The 15,445-nt window shown below is 44.9% G+C and overlaps 1 protein-coding gene across 7 annotated transcripts in view; it reads right to left on the bottom strand.

The window, feature by feature from the left end:
* Nucleotides 1-15,445, bottom strand: part of atxn2l (ataxin 2-like) — a 33,327-nt gene that overhangs the window by 1,635 nt on the left and 16,247 nt on the right. For all 7 annotated transcript variants that reach the window (XM_078268703.1, XM_078268707.1, XM_078268705.1 and 4 more), the window contains exons 9-22: nucleotides 12,434-12,735; nucleotides 11,363-11,446; nucleotides 11,074-11,208; nucleotides 10,910-10,978; nucleotides 10,719-10,780; nucleotides 9,458-9,732; nucleotides 9,176-9,245; nucleotides 8,774-8,935; nucleotides 8,604-8,667; nucleotides 7,991-8,148; nucleotides 6,244-6,376; nucleotides 5,034-5,146; nucleotides 3,350-3,532; nucleotides 1,703-1,865 (exon numbers count right to left, since the gene is read on the bottom strand). In XM_078268703.1, the coding sequence (XP_078124829.1) occupies nucleotides 1,703-1,865; nucleotides 3,350-3,532; nucleotides 5,034-5,146; nucleotides 6,244-6,376; nucleotides 7,991-8,148; nucleotides 8,604-8,667; nucleotides 8,774-8,935; nucleotides 9,176-9,245; nucleotides 9,458-9,732; nucleotides 10,719-10,780; nucleotides 10,910-10,978; nucleotides 11,074-11,208; nucleotides 11,363-11,446; nucleotides 12,434-12,735 (1,973 nt within the window). The remainder of the gene's footprint in view (nucleotides 1-1,702; nucleotides 1,866-3,349; nucleotides 3,533-5,033; nucleotides 5,147-6,243; nucleotides 6,377-7,990; nucleotides 8,149-8,603; nucleotides 8,668-8,773; nucleotides 8,936-9,175; nucleotides 9,246-9,457; nucleotides 9,733-10,718; nucleotides 10,781-10,909; nucleotides 10,979-11,073; nucleotides 11,209-11,362; nucleotides 11,447-12,433; nucleotides 12,736-15,445) is intronic.

Raw genomic sequence — 15,445 nt, forward strand, 5'->3', positions numbered from 1 at the left:
ATATGTCGAAAAAAAAGTCATAAAAAAGTCATAGTGTGCACCATCTGCTCCAACCTTGTGTTCAACCTCTAAGCCACAAACACTTGTTGACATGCTTTACTATAAATGTTCTTAACGTTTAACATATTATACTTATTATATTTTACTTTTTCGACATACTATACTTTTACTTTTTATGGCTTTTCTCAACATACTATATTATGACATTATTTCCACTTTCTTTGAAATACTATACCAAGACCTGTCACACGTTGTGAAATTAGTTTTGTATGTTTGAAGATGCCAATAAAAAAGTCGATCACAAAATATGATAAATAATAGTATGTGGAAAAAGTAAAACAAAAATCATAGTATGTCAAATTATTAAAGGCACTAATATATATATATATGTGTGTGTATGTTGAAAAAAGTCATAGTATAGTATTTCGACAACGGTTTTAAAAGTCTTGTGGCTTAGAGGTAGAGTTGTTGCCTCATAAAGGTTGGTGATCAATCCCAGGCTCCTCTAAGTCATAGTATAGTATGTCTAAAAAATTAATAAAAAGTAGGGCTGTCAGCGTTAACGCGTTAATCGTGATGTGATTAAGGGCCGACGCGATCTCATGCCTCCATTTATTAATGTATTTCCACCTCACTGGGCTTGGCGTGGGGCCTAACAGCTACTATTTTGACCCTTTGCAGCACCGTTACTTCTCATCAAGCTGCCACTTCCTCCTAACACATCCTGCTGCTGCAGGCTGCAGCATGATGGAGAAACACAGCAGCAATAACTCTGAATGGAGCTTTTTATTTTCCAAAACTCCCGGACGGCTCGTAGACAAGTCTAAACCATATGCACGTTGTGTAAAGCTGAACTAAAATATCACGAAGCACGTCCAGCTGGAGCTACCAGCTACGAGCTAAGCATATAGTTCAGTTAACGTGATGCTACCTGCTAGCGGGCTAAACGGGTGGTAACTACCTGCAGACCTGTCAGCATGGGAGAGGACTCGGGTCTTAAAGACGTACTACGGTTGACCTGTCTCGTCGGGACAGGAGTTTTCACGGATACAGCCTGTAGGACACGGAGACAGCAGCCACACTGGAACTGCTGCAGAGTCCAAACTCTGTCTCATTAACCGCTGATCACTGGACGTCAGTGAGGAATCTACATTATTTAGGAGTTACTAAACACTAGATGGACTCTGGTAAGGACAGGGATAAATAAATAATTACAAATCTTAAAGTCAAGTTCATAAAGTCACTTTCTTTGCATTCATTGATTCCCAGTTAAGATCCTCTGGTAAGAACGGCTTTCATTGTTAATATGGACTTAATAACTGTTCTGAAATGCTAAATAATACAATTATAATCATGTGATAAAATATGCGATTAAAAAATTGTAATCATTTGACAAAATATTCATAAAAAGTCATAGTATAGTATGTCCAAAAAGTAAAAAAAAAAAAAAAGAAAAAAAAAGGTGTAATATGTAGAAAATAAATTGGTATAGCATGATGAAAGAAGTCACGATATGTCATAGTATAGCATGATGAAAGATGTCATGATATGTCATAGTATAGCATGATGAAAGAAGTCATATGTCATAGTATAGCATGATGAAAGAAGTCACGATATGTCATAGTATAGCATGATGAAAGAAGTCATGATATGTCATAGTATAGCATGTCAGAGCCAGTCTGTGTTTCGGCGTGTGTTGTACCTTGTGGGTGTCCGATGTAGAAGTGTTGTGGCGCTCCCTGTTGGGGGCCATGTTGGGGGTTGGAGCCCCCGCCCTGCTGAGGGGAGACGTAGTGCAGCATGACGGGCGGCAGGCCGTGGCCAGCAGAGTGGTGCGGTCCAGACATTCCTCCTGTAACATGAGCCTGCAGAGGACAAATAAGACGCCACATGACAATCTGCGTGTGATGGCAGCTTTAGCCCCAATTTTCCTGCTCGCAGACGCTGTCAGCGTCTGATGTGATGAAAAAGGCGTCTTTCAACGTGTTTGTGTAACGCACCGGGGAGAGCAGCAGTTAGAGAGGATTTAGAGAGGAGTATGTTAGGAGGTTGGTTGGGGGGGTGGATGGGTCAAACACAGGACTTTCACCAGGAGAGAGGGGTTCACGTCCTGCTTGTCACGCTTGCTATAGTCGCTTTTTACTTTCCTCCTGCGTGTCACAGAACCGTACGCCCACCCACGACCCTTTCCTTAACATAACTACGTCAAAAGGAACGTCAATAGTCCCGACCAAGCACGTTTACTTATAGCTCTAAAGGGACGTCAATAGTCCCGACCAAGCACGTTTACTTATAGCTCTAAAGGGACGACAATAGTCCCGACCAAGCACGTTTACTTATAGCTCTAAAGGGACGTCAATAGTCCCGACCAAGCACGTTTACTTATAGCGCTAAAGGGACGGCAATAGTCCCGACCAAGCACGTTTACTTATAGCTCTAAAGGGACGAGTTGGTCCAAAAAGTTCCTCAGAACACCGAAGAGACGAGACGTAAAGGGAAGTTTGGGGTCCCCTGCTGGAGCTGCTACCCCCGCGACCCGATACCGGATAAGCGGACGAAGATGGATGGATGGATGGATAGTCACGCTCATCCTGCTCCCCTTTTCCTGGTTAGTCCCGACTGCCCTGTCTCTGACTGAACAAGTCAAATCGGCCAAAATAAACGCTGACGCTCCTCCGACTGACGACGGCACGGAACACACCGACCAGACTCGAGTCACGACCTCGCCAGACTGTCAGACGGCCGATTATCGGCCCGGTGTGTAACTCATAGGTGTGATTGGCAAAGGACAAAAAAGCAGGAAAATATACGCCACACCCATGACGCTGCGACAGCACCCCCCCCCCAATCATTAATATTACTTGCATAGAACGTTGTATGCAGGGGTTAAATTGGGATTTGTTATGTGGGGGGGCTCTCCCTAAGGGGGTCTGCCCCCCCCCTGGGAATTGTTTTGAAAAATAAACCATTAAATGGCACTTTCTGGAGAGTTTTCGTGCAAAGAAATGGAGAAATTGAATCTTACATGATATGTGCAAAACTGCAAGGTTAAGAGCCTATACTTTGCATTGTTGTAGTATCAACAGGTGTTTACATTACTGTTAATCAGTCATCACTTGATTACACATTGCATTACCTTGTTATGATATAAGAAGTGACCCATACAATGTGCCAAACATAATGTGCCACATGAAGAGACATGCAGCATATGACAGTAGCAACAGCTGACAAGATTTGGGTCTGTGGTGACCAGGTCCACCTCACACATACTTCCTTCTCCCATTCTCTCTTTACTAACACACACACACACACACACACACACACAGAGTTGGCGGCTGTTCATATTCACCTGTGTGAGCTGGCTGATGGAGGGGAAGCCGTGGGGCAGTGGCTGGTGGGTGGGGAGGCTGTATCCCTGCATGGTGTAGGAGGCCTGGGGGGAGCTGTGGCCTGGCTGCATGTTAGGAGGGTTGGGGGCCGACAAACCTCCAGAGTGGAACATGGACTGAGGCTGAGGACCAGCCTGATTTGACTGAGAGGGAAAACAGAGTTTCAGATAAAGATTAAAAAAAACCTACGAGTGATCAAATCATGTCACAGGAAGAGGCAAAGATCGCACATCAGGACATCACACAGAAACCTTGTTTTCTTCCAACTGTATTACATTATTTTTTTAACACAAACTTCACATTATTTTCCTCTTTTTTTGGTCAGAAATGTCTTACTGCCGCTCTAACAGTAAAAAGCGTTTGAAAAAAGGTTTTGTTTCCATCTCAGAACCACTGTTTGTTTCAATATTATTTTAGGGATGAAAAATATCTCCATATATATCGTCTTGTCTGTGAGTTTTACAAACAGTGACAAGGCGATTTCATCTGACTTTGTGGAAGGTAAATAGCTCAATATAATGTTTTCACATTAGCCTGTTTGTTTCATTTTCTGAAAAGCAAAAGTTTTGGACATACAAAGTTTTTTTTATGGGCGTTATGTTAAATTCTGACCAAGATAATCAGATTGTAATACTAGCCAGTGTTTCCTTTAGGATTTGTTTTAGCAGTGGGGGCAGGTCCGCACCCACCCCCCCATGAAACGGACCTGAGACTTCACTGCAACACAGACTAATATATGTATTCACCTCCATTCACACACAATCAGGCATATTTTCTGTTGTGATTGAACTGTATTTGTTGAGTTCCTATAGAGGCCAACTTCTTGACATATAGGCTAAGCATTCTGCAGCAAGTCACAGTAACCCAGTATTAATTACAGTATCTTAATGCAGTATAACTACTACAGCATGTAAATAATGCACCTCAAATACAAACGTCGCTATCCAATCAACAGCCACGTGCAATTTAGCTCACAGGTGAAGAATACAAACAACGAAAATCACCAGTTAACTTCATTTACATTAGCAAGACCTATAGACTGATACAGGACTATAGACTGATACAGGCCCTATAGACTGATACAGGCCCTATAGACCGATACAGGCCCTATAGACCGATACAGGCCCTATAGACTGATACAGGACTATAGACCGATACAGGACTATAGACCGATACAGGCCCTATAGACCGATACAGGACCTATAGACCGATACAGGACTATAGACTGATACAGGCCCTATAGACTGATACAGGCCCTATAGACCGACACAGGACCTATAGACCGACACAGGACCTATAGACCGACACAGGACCTATAGACTGATACAGGACCAGGCTCAAATGAACTGACAACATAAGTTATACGATTGACAGTTCTCAAGCACGTACACACACCATCTCAGCTGGCTAGTTATCCTGCCGAGTGTCCGCGCTATTCTCCGACATGCACTCTAACAATGCAGCCCTGTTTCTGATAGCGTGGGGGAGCAGAAATGTTGCTGTGGGGGGCCGCCACGGTCAAATCAACATAGAGGAAACACTGCTAGCCCTTTACAAACTGCGTATAAATTACTGCCAACCATTTTACAAAGTACGCCTAGGCTTTTCTTTGGGACAAAATACTGTCTCATCATCCAGTGTTACCTGATTGTGTCCGGGACTGGGAGCTGTGTGCTGGGGAGGAGGCTGGTTCCCAGTGGGGGTGCTGGAGGGCTGAGGATGATGCATGGGGCCCGAATGGTGAGAGAACGACTGAGCTGAGAGAGAAACACCAAATAAAAGAATTAATTAGCAACTTCTCAGTCCTTAAAGGTCCAGTGTGTGTGAGTGTCTCCCGTCTAACGTTGAGATCATATATCATCAACTCTCTGACACCACGCAGTTCAGAGTACGTATCACAGCTACGGTAGCCTTCACGCTTCAAGAAGACGCTCTCTTGCTCTTTTCAATCTCCTTTTTTCTGTTTCTGGGTGAAGAAGAAGAAGACTCCTGTTCCTGAAATCTGGATTTTGAATACGTGTGGTCCTCCATGTTTCCTTCTTCAGGAAGCTACGATACCTGTTAGCAGCATTAGCAGCAGCTGGGAGTTCATCATGTGACAGAGACAACATGAAAGATGGAGCAGTATGTCCTGTATGTCCCTTACACACACACACACACTAAGGTGGAGCAGTATGTCCCTTATACACACACAGAGAGAGACACACACACACACAGAGAGAGAGACACACACACAGAGAGAGAGACACACACAGAGAGAGAGACACACACACACACACACACACACACACACACACACACCACACACACTCACTAAGGTGGAGCAGTATGTCCTGTATGTCTCTTACCAGCTGACATATTTCTAGATGCAGCATGAATATGGAGCGTCTAGTTCATGCTAACGCTAATGTTACATTTCAAGCCAATAGGAATCCTCTGAATTGATGGTGGAGGTAAATATTCATGAAAAAGGACGAGTTGGTGAACGGGCAACCCAGCTTTAGATAAAGAACAACTAAACACGTTACACACTGGGCCTTTAAAGGTGCAATAATCCTGCAGAAGGTTAAAACAAACTTAAATATAGATGGTTTAAATTGGACCTGTTAAGTATTTTCTTACATTTAAAACAAATTAGGGCTGAAACGATTCCTCGAGAAACTTGATTACTTAAAAACATTAATGCAAATTCTTTCAGAAGCTCTGAAAGTCTCAAAAACATTTTGCATCACATCTTTTCCTCACAATGAATTACTTATTATGAGAACTAAACTAAACACAGAAAATTCATGGTTAGATTAGATTTAAATAACATCCTGCTGCGGCTTTCATTCCCAAACTGAACGGAGCTTACCATACATGGCCTGTTGTGGCCCCTGGGGGCCCTCAGCCTGGCCGGGGTACTGGGGGCCAGGTGGACCCATCTGCTGAGGAGGGGCCCCAGACGTCAGCATCCTCGCTCCCCCCTGCAGCATCGAGTAAACTGTCTGGAAACAACAAGACACAGAAGACAAAGATTTGATCAACTACTCACAGTTCATTTTTAGTTTACATTCAGATTCCTTTATTAATCCCCCAATGGGGGAATTCACACTGTTGCAGCAGCGAGGGATAAGAGGAAAGTAGAGGACACACGTTAACGCACAACAATAATAAATATAGGAAATATTAAAATAGTAGTGCTGTCAGTTAAACGCGTTATTAACGGCGTTAACGCAAACCCATTTTAACAGTGTCAATTTTTTTATCGCAAGATTAACGTTCTTTTTGGCCTAGCAAACGTAGTTTTTTTCACGTGCTGTTGCAACAACTAGTAACGTTAGAAAAACTACAACACCACACCGGATCTAGCTAGACCGGAAACACAACAACAGACACGTCTGCACTTGTTTGGGCTTGGAGCCGGCCAAAGAGCAGTAGGCTAACGTTACATTTTGAGTGGATGGCGAGTGCGAGACGCAGAAATGGATGCCAATAAGATTCTGAATGGAAAGTTTACTTTTAAAAAGTTGTGGAGGGGGACAGTAGTCTCACCACACAGCCTGTAGGACACGGAGACAGCAGCCACACTGGAACTGCTGCAGAGTCCAAACGCTTTCTAATTAACCGCTGATCACTGGACGTCAGTGAGGAATCTACATTATTTAGGAGTTACTAAACACTATATGGACTATGTATATCAGCATATGGTTTTAGGACTGTGTCTTTTGTATCGTTTTGACTGTTTTTGTCATTTGGGACATTGTCCACCCCCTTTTCTGTCCAGGAGAATTGTTACATTCCTTATTAGAAGAACGTAAAGGTTACAAATGTCCTGCTGTGGCGTCCGGTTTTTGGACCATTTAGTTTGTACTGTAGAAGCAACGTGTTAGTGTTACATCTCAGTTAGTTAGGGACTTGGAGGAATGGTGCAATAATGACAGAGTCCCACATTGTTCTTTTGTTTACAGTAAATAAATAATAAATAAATACAAATCTTACAATCAAGTTCATAAAGTAACTTTCTTTGCATTCATTTGATTCCCAGTTAAGATCCTCTGGTAAGAACGGCTTTCATTGTTAATATGGACTTAATAACTGTGTGATTGTAACATGTGATTGTAACGTGATAAAACATGCGATTAATCGTGATTAACTATAGACATTTGGTGATTAATCGCGATTAAAGAAATGTATCATTTGACAGCCCTATAAAATAGTAAAATGTATTTACAGTAATTGCAAAGTCACATGTTTTATTGTCTTGTCTCTATATGTCTTATGTTTCATCAGTCCTGGTGTGTGTACTTGGTCCATGTGGTCTAGTGAGAGCAGAGCTGATTGTAGAGTCTGACAGCAGCAGGCAGGAAAGACCTGCGGTATCTCTCCGTGACGCAGCGCGGGTGCAGCTAGTAGCAGCAACAGCAAGTAGTGATGGTCAAATGAAGCTTTATAAAATAAAATAAAATAAAGACAGTGGTTCGCAAAGCTTCATTTGACCATCACTAACTGCAACTAGCGCGAGTATAAATAGTTACGGCGCTCCCATGACGTCACACTGTTGTACGCCAGGTCGAGTATAGTGAACGTTAGACTACAAACTACTAGTCAAATGTGCGTACCTGTCCGTGGTAGTGTGGGGGCATGGCCTGGAGCACCTGGCCGTACTGCAGGTAGGACTGCGGGTAAGGGGAAGCCACCAGCGGGGGTCCTGCTGCCGAGGCCGCAGCTGAGAGCATGGGGGAGGCTGAGTGCTCCGGGCGCTGTCCCACCACCGGGCCTGAAACGCCACAACACACGGTCAGTTTCACGGTTCAGCTGAGAGTCATGTTGATAGTCATTAGGGCTGCACGATACCAGGAAAATATGCAAAAGGGTGGTTGAACATCCTGTTGACCATTTTACACTACAATAATGCTTTGTGAGATGTAAACAGGAAGTATTTCATAATGTTGCGTGGAGTCAGGCAGTTACCCTGTTAGCTGACGTGATTTAATGTGAGTGTGTGTGTGTGTGTGTGTCTCGGTGTGTGTCTCTGTCTGTGTGTGTGTGTGTGTGTGTGTGTGTGTGTGTGTGTCTGTGTGTGTGTGTGTGTGTGTGTGTGTGTGTGTGTGTGTGTGTGTGTGTGTGTGTGTGTGTTTGTGTGTGTGTGTGTGTGTGTGTGTGTGTGTGTGTGTGTGTGTGTGTGTGTGTGTGTGTGTGTGTGTCTCTGTGTCTCTGTGTGTGTGTGTGTACCTTTGGCTCTGGGGTATTTGCCCTGATTGACCGTCGACATGGTGTACTGATACATCTGAGGAGCCTAAAGAAGAGGAGACAACAGACTTTAAAATCACAGCAGTGTAATCACGCCATCTGATAATATAGAATATATGACAGAAGACACTGAAGAGAGGAGGGGTTGAGACCTGGATCTGGTGTCCCTGGATGTGGAGGGGGGAGACGTAGGACAGATAGTGGCCGGGTGGGTTGCTGTAGATGGCGCCCCCTCCTGGCTGTCCTTGAGGCGCCAGAACCAGAGAGGGGCTGGGTGGGGTCGGTCGGGGAGGGGTGGGGGTCGGCGCAGGCTTCTGTCACAACACACAGAAAGAAATACTGTCAGAGGAGAAAATGTGAAGTAAGTTTAGCTAAAGTTAGGATTCAACATGGAAGGTTGAGAGGTTTCTCATAGACCAGTTCAACAGTTACTGTTTAACACGATACATACCAGATTACATGTTTGTTAAAGAGTCAAATCCTTCTCCGACAGACATCAAACATTAATTAAAATCAGAAGGTGATTGTGTTTGTGACAGTTTTAACAAACTAACCTGGACTGTGTTAACTTTAACGGGAAGAAATTCTTTTGCATTTGGATTCAATGTTGAGTTCTTCACTTGGCTGCAAAACAGAAAACAGAAAAGATGCATTTGGCTGCAAAATATACATTGAACCAGTGTATTGTGTTATGTTTGTAGATCTGTGTCCGTGTATATATATATGTGTGTGTGTGTGTGTGTGTGTGAAGGATTTTGTATGAAGCACTTTGTGCTACATTTACATGTATGAAAAGCATGATTAATTGATTGATAGTAGTCACAGTAGTGACTTACGTTGCAGCTGCAGAGTCTGGACGTTCCCCGCTCTCTGAGCAGCCGTCCTCGCTGCCAGGGGCCGGGGTCCCAGGCTGTGGCCCCTCTGGCCCCGAAGACTGGAGGCCGCCAGCGGGGGTGGCAGCGGCCTCTGGGGTCTGCTGCAGATCTTGGGCAGAGGAGGGGGCAGGTTTAGGGGGTGCGGGGGAGGCAGAGGAGGAGGCCAGGGGGGCAGAGCTGTGCTGAGGAGGATCTGCAGCGGCCGGGCTCCCTGACGGAGAGGAGGTGGGCTGCAGCTGGGAGACAGACGGGAAGAAACACAAAATATTAACATTATTTTATATCATTTAACATTTTATAACTTTACTGTAAGCTGACTTCTGAGTAGTATGAAAGGGAGAAAATCTGACTTTCACCAGGAGACCGGGGATCAGGTCCCACGTGTCACGTTTCCTAAACCCAACCGTAGTCTCGCGATAACACGCCACGTGGCTTTAGAAAGTGGCGTGTATGTTCACGCTGTGACGTGGCAGACTGCCGTCCGCTGTATACAGCATAGACATACAGGAGGATAGCTCAAAATGCGTCCAGATAACACGCCACTCGGGTTTAGAAAGTTGGCATGTATGATTACGTGAAGTCATGATGTCATGTTGGTTTTACATGGTTGAACAGGGCTAAAAAGGCAAATAAAATCAGACAAAACGGAATAAAATACCCAACAACAATATGAGATAAAAACTATTAATAAAACTGTGTGCTAGCATTAACAAAAAGCTTCTTTTTCAAAGAAGGCCAGAACCAAGATATTTTGTCGTTTTCACATAAACAGGGCCTAAGTACAACCCTTTTGAACCATGCACCCGGCACTCTGACCCTTTTTTCTGCCGTTAAACAAGCAAAAGTGATTTTGGACACGCCCTAAACGCACCTGCGCCAGGCGCTTCACGCCGTGCACTTACTCCGGATTTCCACTGGATGCGGAACGTCTGTGCAGCCGTCACGCATCCAGTGGAAATTGCCGGTTAGATCATTCAAATAGGGCCCTAATTCTTAATTTTGACTTTCATAGATTTTCATTTTCACTGTAAATGCACATCGGTTCCAAATATCTGTCATCGGTTTCATTAACTACTAATAATCAGTATCGGCCTTGTAAAACCAGTATCGATCCCTGCTACTGAGGCTTGGATTGTACCTAGTTTGTACATCACCTCTGCAAAATGAATAACTGTAAATGAGGGTCTTGACCCCTGACCCCTCAGCATCACATCATTCTCACCCTGAATTCTTTGCCAAACTTGCGGAGCTCCTCCAGCTGGGATCTCTGCTGCACCGTGGGAGCTGGGAGAGATGAGAGCAGTTAGAAAGCACTGGTCATCAGACACACACAGCTCACAGGAGAACTGATGTGTGTGGATCACAGCTACAGTATTATAAAGCCATTGTTTTGTCACGTTAAGTATAATTCACCTTTGCTGTTCTTGCCTTCAGACAGACTTTCAGTTCTCTCTTTAGCTGCTGTGTTGAGGATCTCATTCACTGTGGAGGACAGGAAGTACGTCTCTGTATCCAGGGCTTTTTTCTGAATATTTTACAATCTCAAAAACTGAAAACATATACAATAAATGTCTCACCATCAACTGGGAAGAGTGGGGTGGGGCCAGAGGGCTTGGTGGTCGCCGTGCTGATAGTGGAGGAGGAGTCCAAGAAAATGGGGCCGACCAGGGGGAGATCCTGGGGAGGGGCGTCTGCTTTAGGAGCACGAGAGACTGGACGGAAGTGAAAGAGTGTGAGGAGAATCTGTGTCTGTGTGTGTGTGTCTGTCTGTGTATGTGTCTGTGTGTGTGTGTGTGTGTGTGTGTGTGTGTGTGTCTGTGTGTCTGTGTGTGTGTGTCTGTGTGTGTGTGTGTGTGTCTTACTTACCTGCCTGTGAGGACTGGGAGTTTGGGGTCCTCAGGTTTCTGCTGCTCTGAAGTCTCTGGGATTTGGGAGAGGTTCTGGATGTAACTGAGACAGACAGAGTGAAGCAATTAGAGACAAAACACACATGCACAAACACTATAATACACTAAAGTGTTCTGGGCATTTTAGGCCTGTATTTTGGTAGGACAGCTGAAGACAAGAAAGGAGAAGGGGGGACGACATGCAGCAAAGAGCCGCAGGGTGGAGTCGAACCTGCAGCCACTGCGTCAAGGAGTAAAATTTTATATATGGCCACGCGCTCTACCAGGTGAGCTAACCAGGCGCCCTAAAGAATCATCTTTTATTGACTAATACAACTCTCAAGCTGCAGTCAGACTGAAATTAGTTTAGATCAACGGAAGTACATTTCCAGGATACAGCCTGACATTCAGCAGGTGGATAAGCTATGCCTCTCCCCTTGTGCTCTCTGTGTGTTGTCTGTTCTTTCAGGGAATGATTGTAAAGATTTATAAAGAATATGTTAGGTCATTTCCTCTCTAACTGGGAGGTTTTGGGACTGATTGGTGGGATTGCTGTGGATGTAGTCCACACGGAGATACACTTGAAGAGCCAATGAGGTTTAACCATGTATCAGCTCATTTAAATAGCTCACGTTACTGTGTTGTGTCAACAGTTAACTTCATTTAATATTGGATGAGGGGTTTTCTTTTGCGGGGTGCAAATGTTCCACCAGAACCACTTCCTTCCTGAGACTGTTTAGCAGAGACACCGTCTTAAGCGTCTGGAGCTTAAGATGACTGTGATTGGTTGAAAGAAATGGAAACAACCCAGAGTGTTTGTGAAGTTTGGACCAGACCAAATCTGATGATTCTAAGTAGAAACCACCTCTGTGGGCCCATGTTGCCTTTAACAGGACAGCGAGGCTCCTTATTAAAATCAAATCAAATGTACTTATAAGACAGGAGAAAGCAGAAATAAACCCAGTTCTCTCTTTAATTGTCCTCCATTTGAGAATTTATTGTACTTCCAAACTAGAAACGGGTGTCTTCCAAGCTTAAACCGCCTCCATACCTCCGTTAACGGCCGAGCGAGTGGAGTCGGCCAGCGCCTGCGGGTGGGAGAGGGAGTGCGGGAGGACGTGATTGGTGCAGGGAGGGCTGCCGGCTGCCGGTGGGCTGCTCTGCGATTGGTGAGGAGAGTAGGCCGTCCTGACAGACAGCGGGCTGCTCCTATCAGTCGACGGTTTGGGGGAAGATGAGCCAGGCGTCGGGTGTCTGGAGGACGCCGGTGTACCGGTGCGCCCGGAGGCTCCGGTCCTGCCAGACAGGCCGATCTCCCGAGCCCGCTGAGGCAGAGGAATGTATTTACCTTCCCTGGAAAGAGAAACAGATGGAAGTGGTGAGAGGAAAGAAAGATGGTTTTTAATCTGAGAGGAATTTCTGTGAGCTTGTTTACAGACAGCAGAGCAGAAAGGAACGAAAGGAATCTGTCTCTTTTACTTTTGATTGCAACATGAAATCTGACAAGCAGATCAGCAATGTTGTTAGAATGAGCTTTCTCCAGCTTCGTCTCCGGGCTGAAGTTAAGCCCTTCCTTAACAGGCACGACCTAGAAAAGGCTATTCATGATTTCATTAGTTCAAGGCTGGATTACTGTAATGCTCTTTATGTTGGTCTGAATCAGACCATCTCACGACTTCAACTTGTTCAAAATGCTGCTGCTCGCTTTTTAACAAATCCATCTAGACGTGCTCAAATCCCCCCGTTCTCTACACCCTACGCTGGCTCCCTGTGTGTTTTACAATAGAGTTTAAGATTTTATTGTTTATTTTCAAGGCCTTAAATGGTCTGACCCCGGAGTATTTGTCTGAGATTTTAACGCTGCGTGAGCACAACCGGTCCTTGCGGTCTTCAAATCAGCAGGTTTTAGAAGTCCCAACGGGGTGGGGGTGTGTGTGTGTGTGTGTGTGTGTGTGTGGGGGGGGGGTGATCTGCCCCGAGACTCTGCAACAAGTTACACCCCCTCAAACTGATATTCACACTATTACAGATGGAGATCTTTTTAGGTCCAAACTCAAAACCTATTAGTTTAGAATGGCTTTTTTTTTTTTTTTTATTAATTATTATTATTTTTGGGGGCTTTTCCCTTTATTACATAGAGACAGTGGATAGACATGAAAGGGGGAGAGGGATGGGGGATGACATGCAGCAAAGGGCTGCAGGTAGGAGTCGAACCTGCGCCCGCTGCATCGAGGAGTAAACCTGCTCTACCAGGTGAGCTATCTGGGTGCCCTGAAGCCTGATTTTTAAGGATAACTCAGACTTAAAATGTTTAAATCTTTTTCTTATAAAAATCAGTGAACACAGAAGTTATGGAAACAAATACAAGTTGATCAGAGAACAAAATCAAACTGAAGCCAGATTTTTAACAATATCTCTGACTCTCCTTTCACAGATTTGTATTATAATCATTTTTAAAATGTAGCTCCATAAAGCGAACAGACAGAAATAGTGAATGAAGTTCCTTCCGGATACAAGTTGAGTCGATCAGAGAACAAAAAACAACTGAAGCCGGATTTTTAACAATAACTTTGACTCTCTCATTATAATCATTTTTCAATTTAAATCCGTAGGGAGTTGGGTTGGGAACCGGAGGGTAGCTGGTTCAAGTCCCTGTACTGACCGAAATACGGAGGTGGACTGGTAGCTGGAGAAGTACCAGTTCACTTCCTGGGCACTGCCAAGGTGCTCTTGAGCAAGGCACTGAACCCCCCAGAACCGCTCAGCAGTTGCAGCCCCCTCACTCTGACATCTCTCCATTAGTGCATGTATAGGTACTGAGCATGGGCAGCCCCCCCACTCTGACATCTCTCCATTAGTGCATGTATAGGTACAGAGCATGGGCAGCCCCCCCACTCTGACATCTCTCCATTAGTGCATGTATAGGTACTGAGCATGGGCAGCCCCCCCACTCTGACATCTCTCCATTAGTGCATGTACAGTGGGGAGAACAAGTATTTGATACACTGCTGATTTTGCAGGTTTTCCCACTAACAAAGCATGTAGAGGTCTGTAATTTCTATCATAGGTACTCTTCAACTGTGAGAGACAGAATCTAAAACAAAAATCCAGAAAATCACATTGTATGATTATTAAGTAATTAATTAGCATTTTATTGCATGACATAAGTATTTGATACATCAGAAAAGCAGAACTTAATATTTGGTACAGAAACCTTTGTTTGCTATTACAGAGATCATATGTTTCCTGTAGTTCTTGACCAGGTTTGCACACACTGCAGCAGGGATTTTGGCCCACTCCTCCATACAGACCTTCTCCAGATCCTTCAGGTTTCGGGGCTGTCATTGGGCAATACGGACTTTCAGCTCCCTCCAAAGATTTTCTATGGGGTTCAGGTCTGGAGACTGGCTAGGCCACTCCAGGACCTTGAGATGCTTCTTACGGAGCCACTCCTTAGTTGCCCTGGCTGTGTGTTTCGGGTCGTTGTCATGCTGGAAGACCCAGCCACGACCCATCTTCAATGCTCTTACTGAAGGAAGGAGGTTGTTGGCCCAGATCTCACGATACATGGCCCCATCCATCCTCCCCTCAATACGGTGCAGTCGTCCTGTCCCCTTTGCAGAAAAGCATCCCCAAAGAATGATGTTTCCACCTCCATGTTTCACGGTTGGGATGGTGCTCGTGGGGCTGTACTCATCCTTCTTCCTCCAAACACGGCGAGTGGAGTTTAGACCAAAAAGCTCTATTTTTGTCTCATCAGACCACATGACCTTCTCCCATTCCTCCTCTGGATCATCCAGATGGTCATTGGCAAACTTCAGATGGGCCTGGACATGCGCTGGCTTGAGCAGGGGGACCTTGCGTGCGGGATTTTAATCCATGACGGCGTAGTGTGTTACTAATGGTTTTCTTTGAGACTGTGGTCCCACTTCTCCGGGAACCATCACCTTATCGTGGTGGAGAGGTTTGTGTGTCCCTATGAACCTGAGGGCTGTGTTGTCTGGAGCTTTGTGCTCCTGGTAGGGTCTCCCAAGGCAAAGTGGTCTCAGGTGAGGGGCCAGAC

This window comes from Sander vitreus, chromosome 15 (genome assembly GCF_031162955.1).
Source record: "Sander vitreus isolate 19-12246 chromosome 15, sanVit1, whole genome shotgun sequence".
In the NCBI taxonomy this organism is placed as follows: domain Eukaryota; kingdom Metazoa; phylum Chordata; class Actinopteri; order Perciformes; family Percidae; genus Sander; species Sander vitreus.